This window comes from Colossoma macropomum, unplaced genomic scaffold, assembly GCF_904425465.1.
Source record: "Colossoma macropomum unplaced genomic scaffold, Colossoma_macropomum, whole genome shotgun sequence".
NCBI lineage: Eukaryota > Metazoa > Chordata > Actinopteri > Characiformes > Serrasalmidae > Colossoma > Colossoma macropomum.
The window spans coordinates 16,064,763-16,081,298 of NW_023494805.1; the positions used below are offsets into that span (position 1 = coordinate 16,064,763).

The 16,536-nt window shown below is 39.1% G+C and overlaps 1 protein-coding gene across 2 annotated transcripts; it reads left to right on the forward strand.

Moving 5' to 3' along the window:
- Nucleotides 1–1,095: 1,095 nt before the first annotated feature.
- Nucleotides 1,096–16,536, forward strand: LOC118826723 (phospholipid scramblase 2-like). 2 transcript variants are annotated; one of them, XM_036597771.1, is made up of 9 exons: nucleotides 1,096–1,346; nucleotides 2,265–2,325; nucleotides 5,459–5,677; nucleotides 6,380–6,480; nucleotides 6,565–6,607; nucleotides 6,819–7,039; nucleotides 11,777–11,938; nucleotides 14,304–14,465; nucleotides 14,749–16,536. In XM_036597771.1, exons 2-9 carry the CDS (start codon nucleotides 2,313–2,315, stop codon nucleotides 14,806–14,808), a joined length of 981 nt encoding a protein of 326 aa, XP_036453664.1. In that variant the 5' UTR covers nucleotides 1,096–1,346; nucleotides 2,265–2,312; the 3' UTR covers nucleotides 14,809–16,536. The 2 variants fall into 2 exon arrangements, with proteins under 2 accessions (XP_036453664.1, XP_036453665.1); XM_036597772.1 differs by lacking the exon at nucleotides 1,096–1,346 and adding an exon at nucleotides 1,912–1,992.

Below are 16,536 nucleotides of genomic sequence, written 5' to 3' on the forward strand. Positions count from 1 at the left end.
AATATAAGCATTTTTGTTAATGGGCTACATTAATACTATATGTGGTTTTTATAGTACATTTCTTGACGGAGAGTTTTATGAAGTTCTGAAGTTATACACCTCACTGATGGTCAAAAAATAAATGAAAAATAAGGAAAGTCTGTCCTTGAATTTTGTTACCCGTCTCCCTTTCCATCCCATTTAGATAACATATCAAAGTGATAGAACCACACATATATATACATATATATATATATATATACATACTATATATATATATATATATATATATACCCACACATTGAAATGTCTGACTGTTTCCTTGGTCGTATCGGGGGTTCGTCATGTCCAGCCAGGAAGCTGGAAAAGAGCTGCTTTTAGAAATGTGCATGTTTCAGTGGAGGAACAGACTAATGACTGCAGAATTACACACGAAAGTTATTTCATATTCTCAAACGGGCAGTCTAAAGACAGTCTAAAGACAATCTAAAGACAGTCTAAGACGAGAGCCCACCATCCCCCTGTCTATCTGATTGTGTGTGTGATGTATTCTCTTTCTAGGGCTGCGTCCTAAACCGCACACTGAATCACTCCCCTCTATTATAAGGCCCTTCATTAGTGTAGTGTGAGTGGTGCAGTGGTTAGTGTGATGTTTCGGACGCAGAGGACTGAAAGGGAGTTTGTGCTCGTCTGCAGCGCCCTCTGGTGGAGAGCTGGAACAGTCACACAGTGAGAGAGCGGCTGAGTTAATGAGCTGCTCAGACCAGATCAGTCTGTAGATGGCGCTGCTTCATCACGGTGGATTGTTGCTCTGTCGAGATCTCAAGTTTTAACCACATTTATACTTGTTTACAGTGTCACGCGGGCATTTCTTGTACATAAAAATAAACTCATACCGATAAAACAGCGACTAGACCAAAACCCAGAGAACAAGAGGAAGAAACCAGCGACTAGACGAGAAAACTGCAGGGCTTTTATGGCAATGAAATCCACATATTTAGTGCTGCTACCTGTTGAAGATGCTGTGTGCTGTGTCTCGGGGTTTAATGGCCTCTCAGTGCTAACTGAAGTCCGCTGACTTTCTCATGTGAACGCGTCAGGAAGGGGAGGGCGGGAGAGGGTGAGGAGCTCCACAGGAACAGAAAAGATCATGTTTGGGCGGAGAATTCACAGCAGCAAACACAGGACAGACCATTAGTCTGCAGCGAAAAACGAAAGTTTTTATCGTTTTCTCTGTCTTCGTTGTTGTGTGTTGTTCCTGTGTGCAGTTTGGCGGGAAATCAAGGTTAAGACAAAGTGCGCTGCACTGAAGAAAATCAGACCGTCTCCTGAGACGTGAGGCTGCTGTTCTGCTCTATTGTCTGTCGGTGAGTTCGGTTTTAACATCTTACCGAAGCTCGATGTCTCGGTAGAAACATCATAGTGTAACGTAGCTGCCATTTTTGTGTGTTCAAGCCGTTGTTTTGGTTTTGCCCCTATTGACTTGTGGGGGTTGAGGAGGGGAGGGAGAGAGAGAGGGGGGGGCTACTTCCAGTAAAACACATGCCTGCTGGTTTGCGCACGAACGCCGAATTAACGTTAACGTATCAGACGTTGACACCAATTAGGCTGCTTCTCACACTTACACAGACAGGCCATTGTAGCTTCCAGTTTAAAGTTCATTAAACCCATAATGAACAGTCTGTAGCCTTTTTTGGACTATAATTCTCTTAAATAAGCTGCGTGAATTGCTATTATTAAGCCGACACATCATACAGAATCATTTTTTAAAATAGGCCTGTGGTTTCTGCAAGTTTTCCACGTGTTTCCTTGCTGTGAGGCCCTGATAGCTGCTTTTTATTTTTAATCTCTAACGAAACCCTGGTGGGAGGCTGGCCACACCCACCGCGCTGACGTCATGGTCGTACAGATTCTTGCGTGTTATGCAAGTGAATACGAGCAGTGTATAAGCTGAATGGAGGGTTACCAGCATCTGGGAGTCTCAGTCTAGTTCTGCTTAGACAGTCTTACAGCGTATGTAGCACCGCTGGGTGTTTCGTAATGTAGTTTTTCCCCACATAGTTGACATTTCTTTTGCAAATTATTACAAAGCCTCTGTTTCCTCTTTGTAAAGTTTTGAACAACATGGGCCAGGCTGTGATTTGAATCTGTTTTGCTTCAAGGCATATATTTTAGATGTTTTTACAATCTCTCTTGAAGGCAGCATGAACTGAAATGGCTTATTTGACTCTTCTGAGGTCCTTCTTTGTCTAATAGTCCATGTCCTTTATATGTTTCATCTCCAGCTCCCAGATTTGGGGGAGAAGTCAGCTGCCCTCCAGCCACTCCGCAACATGTCGGCACCAGGTAAAGCGCTTTTCCTGCCTACTAGGCCTGCTTGTAACTGACCATACTTGTTTTTTTCTGGAGTTAACACAGCATGGGTGTGGAGGGAGCTTTTAAACCAAACTGACAAGGTTTGGATTGATTAAGGTGAGGTCACTGTGACAGGACCATGCAGCCACTGAATTATTCATGGGATATTGTATTTAATGTATTCAGTTTATCAATTGGAGCATGAAGCCTTTAACTCTAATCATCTATTCATGTCTGTGTCCACTACCAGAAAAGACATTTCATCGCTTGTGGGTAGTTTAATTGTACTTTGTGGTCGTCCACCGCAAGCTTGTGCAAACGAATCTGCACCACTGCTGCCTCATACTGAAGCTCAGTGCTATTGCTGCAAGAATACCTCAGATTACAAAGGAGCGTGTTTGAATCTTTGGGAAGCACTGAGATGACAGCAAAGTTATGTAGGCTGAAACAGTTGTCCTCTAACTCTTTTATTCCATACGTATCCCTTGAAGAACCATCTTTTAAAGCCAATGTGAATTGGAAAATGTATTTATCGTGATGTATTATGAAGGGTCTCTTTTCTCTTAACAATAGGTGGAGGTGGTAGTATGTGAACTATGATATTCATTTGTTAATAATATTTTTCCCCGCCCGCTGGCACACAGTGATGTAAAGGAAAGTCAAAAGACGTTGTCGATGTGGGCGCAAGTCATTTATTTTCATGGAAGATTACAGTAAAACAAGAATTTTGTCTTTGAAGTGAAGTGATATGATCAGTCCCACCTAGTATGATGCAAACAAAGAAGATTAATTAGATCTTTTTTGATTTCAAGTTGACTTTAAGTAGTACTCTTCTGAGGAACATTTTACAGTTATTGTGTTCCAGTGAACTTACTTGGTCCTCACATTACTCTTAACTAAACCCTGAAGGCAGATTGACTTTTGACAGAAGCAAGCCCATCATTTACACATTATAAAGGAAAACATAAAACTGATTTCAGCTTGAAACAAGGCAACCAACACCACTGAGCTCTCTCTGTCCATCACCAGTCAGAAAACAGCTCATCCCTGGACTGCATACTGTTGTTGCCTAGACAGTCAAGTGACTTCCTAAACCCCATTAGTGCTCATGTTAGGAGCCATTGTGTGTTTCTCAGGGGAGCTCAGTAACCTGATGTGACTGCAGAATTCTTGGCTCAGCGAGCACTGAGCGGACAAACACAATTTTGTGTCATAGGTGTTTGTGTTTTGAAAAAGATTTGAATACAAGATGTTCTAGACCTCATTCTTAGCTATTTCGACATTTTCAAAATACGTATTTGCATCGAATTCTCAACTTGGCCAACCATAGGTGTGTTGAAAATAGTTTCCCAAGCTGGTGGTAAAAACATCTGATTTCTGATTATTTTCCGGTGTCAAAATCTGCCTGAGTTAAATGCAAACACATTTAGACACTGCAAGCCAGTCTTGATTTTCACATATATGGATCATTCTGTCATTGCGGTGGAAAATAGTGTCCCACAAATTTGAATCCATGAAAATGAGCTCGAAATAAGCATAAAGTTGATGTCTGTGTTCTTTTTTCTATTCCTATATTAACCAACACAAATGATGATAATTCTTCTTTTTGAAGTATTATTTTCACATGAAACAACAAATTTGGTGCCTGTCTTTCAGATATTATTTGTAGAAATCCATTAAAATTGTCTGTCCTATGTTACAATTATTTTAAATGTAATAATATTTTGAGAAATCTTGTCCCATTATTTTTTTATCAGTAGTGTTACAAAAATATAAAATGTTACTTTAAAAAGCAAGAAAGGTTGTTTTGGCTTCTTGATTGTATATTTTAAAGGACTTAAAGGAAGAAAGACTTACTCTGAGAAGTTCATGATTAGTGAAATCTTATATTTCTGATCAATTTTGCTAAAATGCAGACTGCTTCATGTGTTGCAAAAAGATTGTCAGTGGTGTTTAAAATTCAAATAAAATGAATTTGAATAAAATAAAATAACATGAATGCAACAGCTCTAATTTTCTACATACAGTGACTTTAAAACGAAAGTGACAGTTGACTACAGTTTAGAAAAGCTTAGAAAAGCGTATTTTTGTAACTTTGTCAGTTGTGCCACAGTCAGCAGTGTCACAATTTTGTTGTTCAATATAAAAGGCCGCAATTTACACTTGGATCACGTATCAACTTGGTCACTGGAGTTTTAAACTTTTCTTAGTTGTGTAAGGGTTCCTACGTATTCTAATAGCTTCTTCAGTTCCCTAATTTGGAACCAGTTCTTTGTTGTTCTCTCACAGTACCTCTCCTCCTGTCTGCATATTTTAAACCCCCCATAAACACACACACACACACACACACACACACACACACACACACACACACACGCTGATGCTCAATTCTGTTTTGCACTTTCAAATAATATTTCAGTGTTTGCTGCATCTTAACAAAGGCAGCTCACAGTAATACATTTGCTGAGTTTACTGATACGTCCATTTTTCACCATGCTGAACAGGTTTCCTTATATCTGTTTTAGTCCAACTATCAGCAATAGTAGTGATGCACAAGTGGTGCACTTCCTGTGTCTGGTGTACAATGCCCTGTTGTTCATATATTAATTGTTTAAGAATTATTTATTATTTATTCAGTTTGCAGTTTACTGTTTTTGGGCTTGTTTGTAATCAACAATCAATGTCATTTTCCAAGAGATGGAGCAATTTTACATCAGATATATTGCAGAGTTACAAAATATATCCTTAGGTACTGTGTCACTGTTTGAATAAACACTTGTGCAGAATTCTGTTCTGTTTATTAGTGTTTAAAATAGTGGTAACTAAACAGATTATTCAAATATAATCACTCGTCCATCCATGTATTGTAGTGACACGATACTACGCGACCCTCTGATACGATGCAATATTTTTTTTTGGCTTTAGAATCCCATCACTGCTGTATTGCTTATGTTTCCAGGGATGGAAAAAATGCAAAGAAATTATACTTAAGTGAATACAATAAATTCATGTGCAAAGGAACTCAACTGATTGGCAAGAGAAATAGAAAAAATCCCAGCAAAAGTAAGTTTTTTAACCCCTGCATGGTTTCTTTTTTGTTTTGTTTTTTCACTTGTTTCATCAGGTTATCAATCTCCAAACCAGCCTCCATACCCTATGCCCCAGCCAGGTGGCTACTCAATGCCCCCGTACCCTGTAGGAGGTTATGGAGAGCCTGGGCAGGCCCCACCCGCAGGATTCCACATGGGTTATGGGCAAGGTCCGGATCAACCAATTATGTACCAGCCTGCCCCAGTCAGTCCACCACAGCACCCGGGCCAAGTGCCCATGCATGCCTACGGGGGTAACTATCAACTAAGAAATGCTGACATTCTGCTGACAAAGTCACTCAGAAAGGTTTGATATGAAATGTTCCGTTCTGAAGAAAGTGATGGTGGTAGGAACCAGACATCTGAAGCACTTATAAACTAAAAGCTACATCACAGAAAGTTATTGCATGAAATGGTTACAGATACACTGCCTGGTACCTGGGACAATAAGATTTTAGTCTAAAATATATTCTTAAAATTTGTTATTAATGCAAAATTACTGTATATTTGCTGAATTTAACATTTTGGGGAAAAATAAAACATAAAATGTGGCTTGTGCAAAAAACATTTCATGCTTGCTAATTTGTATGTTTTACTGTTTTCTGATAATGTTGATCTCAGCAAATAAATAGAAATTATGCAGTAAAATTAGGGGAAAATTACATAATTGAGTTTTGTTCCCTGTAAAAGATATGTTAACTTATTTTCACTTAGAAAATAAACAGAACATGTAATTTCACATTACATTTTCCATGTGACTGTGCCTATAATCTAGGCTTGACTTCATCTGTCATTACGGTTTGCAGTGTTAGTCACTATAACTACTGTGGTGTGTAAATGTGAAGATCAATTCATATGAAACTCACTTTTCAGTTTTAATTCATGTGCCTTTTTATGTGAAACTCATCCTTTTACTTAAATACTCCCTCACATTCTGCTGTTTTTTGTGTTTTGAGGTCCTGTAGCTCCGCCTGCCTCCGGCCCTGTAGCAGCACCTGTAGCAGCACCTGTAGCCGTGCCTGTGGGAGTACCTCCCGGTCTGGAGTATTTAACACAGGTAACATTTCTCTGCTTTCTTGTGTTTCCCTCTCCTTTCCATGTAGTCTCTAAATAACCTTGCCTGATTCCTTTAACATTTCAGATTGACCAGGTCCTGATTCACCAGAAAGTGGAGTTGCTGGAGGGTGAGTTTGTTTTTACCAGGTTGAGCTTGCCTGTGTTTACTGTAAAGAGGAGTATCAACAAGGTGAGGAATTTTTTTCAGAGAAAAAAACGAGAAAAACCTCTGAACATCATAATGGAAAAATAGCTTCTTTATTCTTGAGTAAGGTTGAATAAAAGTTCTTATTCATCAGTTATATGTTTTGAGAATCATTGTACCTATTTGTGTCATAGCGTTTATCGGCTTTGAGACCAACAACCAATATGAGATTAAGAACAGCATGGGCCAGAAGATCTACAAGGCCAAGGAGAAGAACGACTGCTGCACGCGGAATTGCTGTGGCTCGCTGAGGAGCTTTGACATGAAGATCAAAGACAACTCGGACCGAGAGGTCATACGGCTCATCCGACCTTTCCGCTGTGCCACCTGTTGGTGCCCCTGCTGCCTGCAAGAGGTACGCATGTGTATAAAGTCCTTATAGGAAAGTCATTGGTGGCTGTCTTGGGAACAACCTTGGGCGGTTATTTCCAGCCATAGACCAGGTTTCAGTATAGTTGAATGAGGAAAGTTCTACAGTGCAGTGTGTTTCCAGTCAAAACAGCCAAGTACAAGTTATTCATTTTTTTCCAGGAGATATTTCTGAGGAAATTAGATATTAAATAATCCACTTGCATAAGAAAGGGGAAAGTCAAAAAACAGGCATTTACAAAATTGGAGTCCAAAAAATAAATAAAGGTTTTAGAGAAATATAACTACTAACAACCAAGTAAAACCTGATAGACCACCAAAACTGTCACCAGTAACTATAAACAGTACTTAAAGCTCTCATCTTTGAGAGAGAGGAGAAAATCAAGCTCCACTCTTGCATCAGATCTAAAAACATTCACTGGTGTTTCTGTCCATTCTTCCACTGTGAGAAGACAACTCAGCGCTATGAGTCTGAAAGGATGTGTAGCTGTCAATATATTATATTTAGTTGTTGAGGTTTCTGTGTAATTGTCTGTGAAATGTAAGTTTTTTCGCAGTATTGTGTAAACTCAAAAATGACATTTCAAAAACATGTCTGTAATCGCTGGTAAAATCTGACAACAATCGCATAAATAGTTTGTGGTGTTTGCCTCACTGTTTAAGCCATTGTGCATTAACATATTTTCACAACAAGAGTAGCTTTTTCACTCTTACACCTGTACCAACAAGTTTGTTGGCTCTTTATTAACGGGCGGGACTTTCCTTAATACAGTAACCATTGAGTGTTACCAGTTGAGCTCTATGGTAACATGGTAGTAAATGGTAACACCATTTGCCATGATGGGCTATTTCATTCATATTTCAGTTTTCTGTCTCCCTCTCCAACTTTTATAGTGTCCCTGGGTTGAGCGAGTGATGTTCTGATGGGTTCTTTGTGGAAATCATATTTGGTTTGGGTTTAGTAGTTGTATCTGATGTTTGATGCAGCAGGATTTCACAGTAACCTGGTTAATCTTAGCCCAATACAAATGCTCTTCAGTATGAATGATCTATAGCTCTTCTCCTATTGGATTGCCTTTGCTTTAACTTTTGTCTAAACTTACCTGGCTAACAGAAATCCTCCTTAGACTTACTCTGAGGCTTTTTGGTGGTAAAGAAAAGTGCACCTTAGCCTAAATGGCTTTGCAGTTTCCTCAATGCTTATTCAGTGTTGAATGGTGATTTGCTTGTGTAGGTGTTTTGGTTAGCCTTGTACTGTCTTGTTGGTAGCGATGGTGTTAGAATGTATAGTTATGATGTCCTTTGTGCATGCAAACCTCACTTCCCTGTGGTATTCAGTGATTTCTGCTTTCTCGTCTGTTCTTCATGAACTCAGAATCAGAATCACTTAATTACACTGTGTGTTAACCATACGAGAAATTTGTCTTGGTGAGTGCGCACGTGTATGACGTGCAACATATTGAACAGACTAGACTAGCACACAGACGAGTAACAGACAAATCAAATTAAAATAATTAATAGAAAAGAGTAATAAAGGGCCAGTGTGAAAGAACCTAAAGAGATGTGTGAATATCTGTACCTATGCCGATATTAATATCTATACATACATAGGTCTAAGAAGACATATGCTATAATAACAGCTGAACATTACAGAATGATATGAACAATGGAAAAAAATTGTACGGTTGTGCAAATAAACATTATACTGTAGAAGGAGTTAAACTGTAATTCAGTAAGTGTGGTTTATTAGGTTCAGTTTAAATTTAAAGCGTAAGGTTTCTACTGTGGTTAATAAGTGCTACAACCCTGGGGAGAAAGCTGTTAGCATGTTGAGCAGTGCTGGTTTTGATAGCCCTGAATCTTCTACCGGAAAGGAGTGGCTGCTGTTCTCACCTTGGTTTTAAAATGTGTCACAAAAAACTTAAGGCAGCTTAGCCTTTGTTTATCATGTGAAACACTTTGGCTTTGTTACTGTGTGTCAGTTCTCATCCTCAGCTCACAGCCAAACAGGAAAGCCAGTCAGGATGTCTGACTTTTACTAAAGCAGTTGTACACCCATTCCCGCAAACGCTATTTATGACTGCACAGCATGTTTCTGGCAGTTTAGCGGCTGAAGGTCAGTCTATTTTAATGTGTGCATGTTCACATGACATATGGCACCCTGACATGCTACAAACAGACATCAGCATTCCTCTCTGAACTGCTGCAATATTTTGAAGTCCCAACTAGAGATGAAACGGTAATCGGTTTCACGGTAAACCGCGGTAAAATTAATGACGGTTAGTAGTACCGTTTGAACTTTAAAGTATCGTTAAAACCGCGGTCGATTACCGCGGTGTGAAAAACTCGCTTTACAGAGTCAAACAAAGGCAGAATTCAAAGAATCATCTCTCAGACGCAGCTCTGTGTGTGTGTGTGTGTGTGTGTGTGTGTGTGTGTGTGTGTGTGTGTGTGTGTGTGTAGAGGGGAAGGCGGGGGGTGGTGAGAGGGAGAGAAGAGAGAACATGGCGGAATGTAGTGACAGAGATTCGGAGATATTTCAGCCTTCTATGAAGACCAAGTCTGGTCTTGTTTGGTCATGTTTTGGGTTTTATAAGGATGCAGAAGGAAAGTTAATTGAAGATGACCACCCTGTCTGCAGAACAGGCCGAAAGAAAATAGCGGCGAAAGGGGGCGACACATCAAACCTTAGGAGTCATCTTCGCGACCACCACCCGCTACTTTTTAGAGAACGCAAGGTTAACTTTAACGGAGAAGTCTGTGGGGACTTGGAAATAGAAGAAATGTCATGGTTTGTGTGGTTTAACCTATGCTTATGGTTCGTTAATAATATAAAATGAAGCTTTTAGCGTCAAAAAAAAACAATCGGTGAATCAACTGTGAATCAAAACTAAAGCTTGTAACACATATTTCTGTGGAGCAGAGTCTCCAAAATGAGCTCTGAGTTAACGAGACGCTGCAGAGGTTCAATCTGCACAGCGCCCCTTTCTCGCTTGCTGTGTTTACTGTCTGAGAAGAGAATAACTGTCTCAAATCACTCAGTGTCCCCTACGTAGAGCGCTACTGTTCAAACAAACACGATCATCATTAACAAGCAGCTGAGTTTTAAACAGGGAATTTGTAACCTGTTGTTAATGTTGATTATAGATGACTTAGTCGAACATTTCCTGCACTCTTTGGGTGAAGGATTTGCTATTTCATGATCCACGAAGTGCACTACATAGGGAAGATAGTGTGCTTTGAGACGGGACCTTGCGCAAGTAAACGCTGCGTGCTGCTTTTGGGAAAAACAGAGTTTCAGAGATTAAACTGTAGGAGTGTTTCTGCCGCAGCTCAGATGCGCGTTAATTTTAAGTTATGTTTTAGTTTTAAAATGCTTTTAGAGAAGCAGCTCCACAGGTGAAGACACGCTGTGTGAGTTCTACACTGTCTGCAGCTCACAGCACGTCACGCTGTTTTTCCTGGTGCACTGTGTTGATTAGGGGTTCAGCGCCACAACGGCACAATAATGCTGCAGTTGCAGTTCGGACAGAAATGCCCCGAGTGCAGCACTTCTTAGAAGTAGTAATTTTCCATTAAGACCCACCTCAGAGTTGGTGGAGATTTAATTCTCTATGCAGGGAAATCCCTAATTATTGTAATTAATAATAATAATAATAATAATAATAATAATTACTGCAGTAATAATAATAATAATAATTTACAACAGTAATAATAATAATAGTAATGGTGAAACAAATTTCAGTTTGTGTATCAGTATTTATTTATTTATTTATTTATTTATTTATTTATTTTACTTTTCAACGCTTTTGATCAATATCGCGATAATATCGATAATCGTGATAATTCTGGTCATGATAATCGTGATATGAAATTTTAATATCGTTTCATCTCTAGTCCCAACAAATACCATTTACCATGACTGCCATTCGGCATAATGGATTATTTTATAATAAAATACTGCAATCATAATGACAGAGAAAATTAAATAAGTTTGTCTTTGCAGATATGTTGAACTATGTGTGTGTTTAGTGCTATCTTTAAATACTATGTTATTATTTTCATTTCATCTCTTGAAGCCCACACTTCCAGTTTCAGAAGGCACTAGAGAGAAGTTAAACTTGAGTTGATTTGGTTTAGAAAAACCAAAAGTATCATCATGCATTCACTGTGTGGCAATAAAGCAAAAACAAGAATATAGTTCCCAAAATGTGTTGCCATTTACGTCAAATATGTTTCTCATCTCAGTAACATAATGTTACCATTTATTTAAACTTTGCTGGAAGCAATTGTGAGTATTTCGCAAAACTTAAGAAAGCAAGCAAAGCTTTGAAATGCTCCTATTGTTTAATAATGAAAAAAAACTGTGCTGGCATAAGTGCTCAACTGTAAGATGTGAAAAACTCAACTGAGAACTATACAGTCCAAACCAATGTAGTTTCCAAGTAGTGATGGTACTGATCTGATACCTGGTATCAGTATCAGCAGAAAATGCTGCACTGGAATCTGATTTAATCCGGTAACAAATCTAACCTGAAACAGAAAACACTCACACTGTGTGATGGGTATTTCTTCCTGTGGGGTAGTAGAGTGTTTTGAGTAGTTTGAGCAGAAGCTTTTAGATGCCATTGGGGTTCTTATATGTGTAGATTTGCTGTGCTGTGAATAACATGCATTTGATGTTTATTTTATTTATTTTTTATTTTTTCTTCTCTTGCCTAAGATGGAAGTGCAAGCGCCCCCCGGGACCACCATAGGCTATGTGTCACAGGACTGGCACCCCTGTTACCCAAAATTCTCCATCCAGGGCCCCAACAGAGAGACGGTAATGAAACTGGAGGGGCCGTGCTTAGCCTGCAACTGCTGTGGAGATGTCAACTTTGAGGTAACAATGTGGTTCAGTCATCACTATTACTTCAAATACACCGATTTTCAGATAGGATTAAAGGCAATGTAACCTGCTGATAAACAGCAGCCAGTTGCACCAGCTGAACATAAGTTCAGTTGTAGCGTAGTTTGAATGTAAACTGCCTTTACGTTCAAATTAATGAGCTACTAGAATTTAATCAGTTGCACCAAGTAACATAGTTTCAACGTAGCTTTAAGTTATAATGTAAAATTTACACATACCCGTATAGGAGGTGCAAGTTCTGCCGTAAAAAAAAAAACAAAAAACAGTTAAATGGATGGTTGATTCGATCGATGGGAACAACTTGCAAGAAAACAAAAGACGGCTCGGTTTGCATCAGCAAACACTTCTGCAGAATAGATTGCATTCATTTTTGTCGATTGGAGATGGAAAAGATCACAGACTTCCTAGCTACAGATTTGCAACACAACACAGACAGGAACGGAGCCCTGAGTCCCACTTTGTGTCCGGCACTGAGATGTTTTGCTACAGGGTCATTCCAAAACCTTGTGGGTGTCTCTGATCAAGTACACAAGTCAACTGTGTGCAGACCAATAAGAGTAGCTCCATCAGTGCTCAGGTTGTGTGTGAGACTGACCTTATCATACAATACATAACACATATTACATTAGCCGGAGCTTCACTACTGTTACTGACCGTTTATTGAAGTGCTGTTAAAATATCGTGCACAAGAATCCCAGTTTGAACATCAGACAGATTTCAGCAGCAGAACAGAATAAACACATATACAAGAGATGGACGCTTTGAAAAAACAGACAAACCTTAAACAAACGTTTCATGTGGCATGAAAAGAGAGAAATGTGAGCCATTTTGTGTGGAGATCATGCGTGTATTGTTTCCTATTTATGTTGGGTAGCATTTCGGCTGCAGAATGAAATCATCATTCTGTGCGACACTGTTTTGATCTGCGATCACTTTATGCACTACTAGTTAAGATGGACCGTAAGTGTCTGTGGCACAACCAAAATTTGGTGTTACTAGTTTTAAACTAACTGCTCTCAACGTAAGATTCAGGATGGACTTTACACCCCAACTTACGATGAAACTTGCATTCAGATGGTGCAACTGGCTGCTGAACTGCAAGCATTTGTAGTCTGTACCTTCACAGCTTTAAAAATCAGATGGCACTGTCATAGAATGCCATTTTTGCCACAACTCAGTTTGGGAAATTTCTGGCCTGCTAGATCTGCCCTGGACAAATATATGTGCTACTGTTGTGAAATGGAAGCGTTTAGGAGCAACGACATCTCAGCCACAAAAAGCAGTAGACCATGCAAACTAAACTAAGCTACACACAAACCTAAGATCACTCTCTGCAATGCCAGGCATTGGGACCAAGGATTCTAGGGCAGTGGAAGCGTGTTCTCTGGATCACGCTTCGCTATCTGGCAGTCTATTTAACCTTTATAATATAATGTTTATATTATAATTGGCACAGTCATGCTGGAACAGGCAAGGGCCTTCCCAGTGCTACCGCAAAGTTGAAAGCATATAATTGACTAACATGTCTCTGTATGCTGTAGCATTAACATTACCCTTCACTGGAGCTAAGGGGCTGAGCCCAGACTCGAAAAAACAGCCCCAGACCATTATCCCTCCTCCTCCAAACTTTACTCTTGACCACGTTTCTACTGCGCCACAGTCCAGTGGCGGCATGCTTTACACCATCCCCCTTCCGTTTGGCATTGTGCATTTTGATATTAGGCTCGTGTGTAATTGCTCAGCCATGGAAACCCATTTCAATAAGCTCCTGATGTGCAGTTCTTTTGCTGATGTAGCTTCCAGAGGCAGTTTAGATCTTTGTAGTGAGTGATGCAACAGAGGATAAGCACTGTGCACCTCAGCACTCGGCAGCCCCACTCCGTGAGTTTGCAAGATCTACTGCTTTGTGGCTAAGCTATTGTTGCTCCTAGATAATTCATTTTAACAATAATAGCACTTACAGTTGACAGGGGCAGATCTAGCAGGACAGAAACTTCACGAACTACTTTGTGGCAAAGGTGACATCCTATGACAGTGTCACGTTGCCATGTTTCAAGCCACTGAGCTCTTCAGTACAACCCATTCTACTGCCAGTGTTTGTCTATAGAGATTGCAAGGCTATGCAGTGTTTAGGGCACATTTTCTGTTTATTTGTTTAACATATTGGAAAAAATAAAATGTTAAACAATATTTTTTTTATTATGTGCCAAACTGGCATTTTATATTTGAAATCAAACTAAGTTACGTTATTTAACATGAATCAAATAATCTGTTGAGTAAAGCCTGGCTTGTACCGTGCTCATTTCTGTTTTGAGACATCTCCATGATTTTCCCCCAGCTGAGAGGCAAGGATGGAGGAAAGCCCATTGGTCGAATCAGTAAGCAGTGGAGTGGACTGTTAAAGGAGGTGTTCACCGATGCAGACAACTTCGGCATCCAGTTCCCCTTAGATATGGACGTTAAAATGAAGGCCGTGCTGATGGGAGCTTGCTTCCTGATTGTGAGTATAAAGTTTATGACAGGTTTCAGTGCTGCATCAGCAACTATCTTTTCTGAGCTTAGTATTGTGAATTGTAGTCATTCTTCTCTTCAAAGTGACCTAAAGTGACTCAATAAAAATTGTATCAAAAGTTTTTTTTATGTTTACTGAATTTCAGAAGAAATCTGTTCCAGGAAAATGACAGATTACTCACTAAAACTAGCAGTAAAATAGAATATTTTGGAGAAATTCACACAAATAACATGGTATATATTCAAATACTCTTTCTGTTTTGTCTTTGCAGGATTTCATATTCTTTGAAAAAGTCGGAGACACCAACCAACGCAATACTGTCTTCTCTTAGAGGTTGCCTTAGTCTATAGATAATATTCCTTTTTACTTTTTATGACTCGCATAAAAAAATTAACATTCTTAAGAGTTTTCACCTCTTTGAAGTAACTCTTTCCAATCCAACCTATTTAACAACCTACTGTCAATCTCATAAGCTCTTTGCTTTCAAGGGACTAGAATTCTCTCTCTCTCTCTCTCTCTCTCTCTCTCTCTCTCTCTCTCTCTCTCTCTCTCTCTCTCTCTCTCTCCCCTTTGTATCTTTACTTTTTTTTTCTTTTTTTTTAAACACCTGACCAACACCTAGAAACAGAAGCTTTTTCATGGCATAAACACAGACTTATAAAACAAAACCAGTTTTTCCACTTTGTGTTCAAGCACTTTATGGACACGCCTAAAGCCTTTTAGACCACAAGTAGTTGAATTAAGTTGTTAGTGGTAGAATGACTTTGCATCAGTCCAACAAATCCTAATGTTTTGTTAATAACTTGTGTGAATGATTTCATTGTATCTTTTGTATGAATCTACACAAAATCAGGTTAAAATGATTCATTTTTATTCAAAGCCACTTAAAAGTAATAGTTGTTTTAATTACTGTCATTTTATAAATAATCTGTACTGTCATTTCTGGCTACATGCAGCAACTTTAAAACTTTTTGCAGATTTTGTATGATATGTTTGATCAGACTAACAGTGCTACCTCTACTTTATGAAGAGTTACAGTGGCTAAGTTTTCTTGTATTGTGATTTTGTGACCTTTTCTATTCTGAAATGTCAGAATCAAGTACAGACATGTTCGTACCCTTTTGTTCACCAAACTTCTGATCTTGTGAAAGTGAGGAAAAAACAAGACACACTGGGGGCGGTGCCTGGAAAACTCTTCTAAAATCTTTTCCACTTCCCTGTGGTGGATGACACAATGCCTAAAGAACTCACACTTTTTCCAGTGAGCAGGGAAGTAGCAGAAATCCACAGACTTCTACAGCATGTGGATGTTTTTATTGAAATAGAGAACAGACGTTTTTGTTTTGGTCCAGAAATGGAGCAGCCTTCTGCGGCTTTGTCAGCTTTATGTGGCTTTGTAATAAGGACCAGCAGGATTTTGAAGTTTGTGTTCCCATGGTTTAGCATGTACTAACAACAAATATATAGTGAGGATGTAGTAGATAATGTGTTTGACATAAGCATGATGAGGTTGCCACTTTCCAGACATATTAAGCCCAATACATTAATGCTAAAGCTGCACTATGTAATTGAAAGAAGTAACATTACAGAGTCAGGAGACAAATACATTAAAATATGCTGTGTGTGTGTGTGGGTGCTGCTCCGAGTCACCGTGTAAAGCCTGAAAAAGCGATTTAAGAGTCAGAGTGAGCTCTTTTTGAATGCTCTTTCAACACATTAGCAACCATCAGATTCATCCATTGATGGTTGCAAAGGGGTCCGGAGCACAACCCATGTTACTAAATGTTCATGTTGCATGCAATTATATATTTGTACCAAAGATGTCTCCAAATCCCCAAAACGAACATAGTGCAACTTTAATGAGAATTCTCATTTTAGCTCTGGGCCATGTTTAATCCATGTCCAGAAAAATAATGTTTTGCCTAACCTTATTAGAAACGAGTGCTACATGAATAGCCTTACAGTACCCTCTTGTATGACTTATTATCCATATTATCTGTATGAATCTTATAAATTTGCCAAAAACAAAGGTGTAGCCAGTGTAATAGCCTTATCAAAA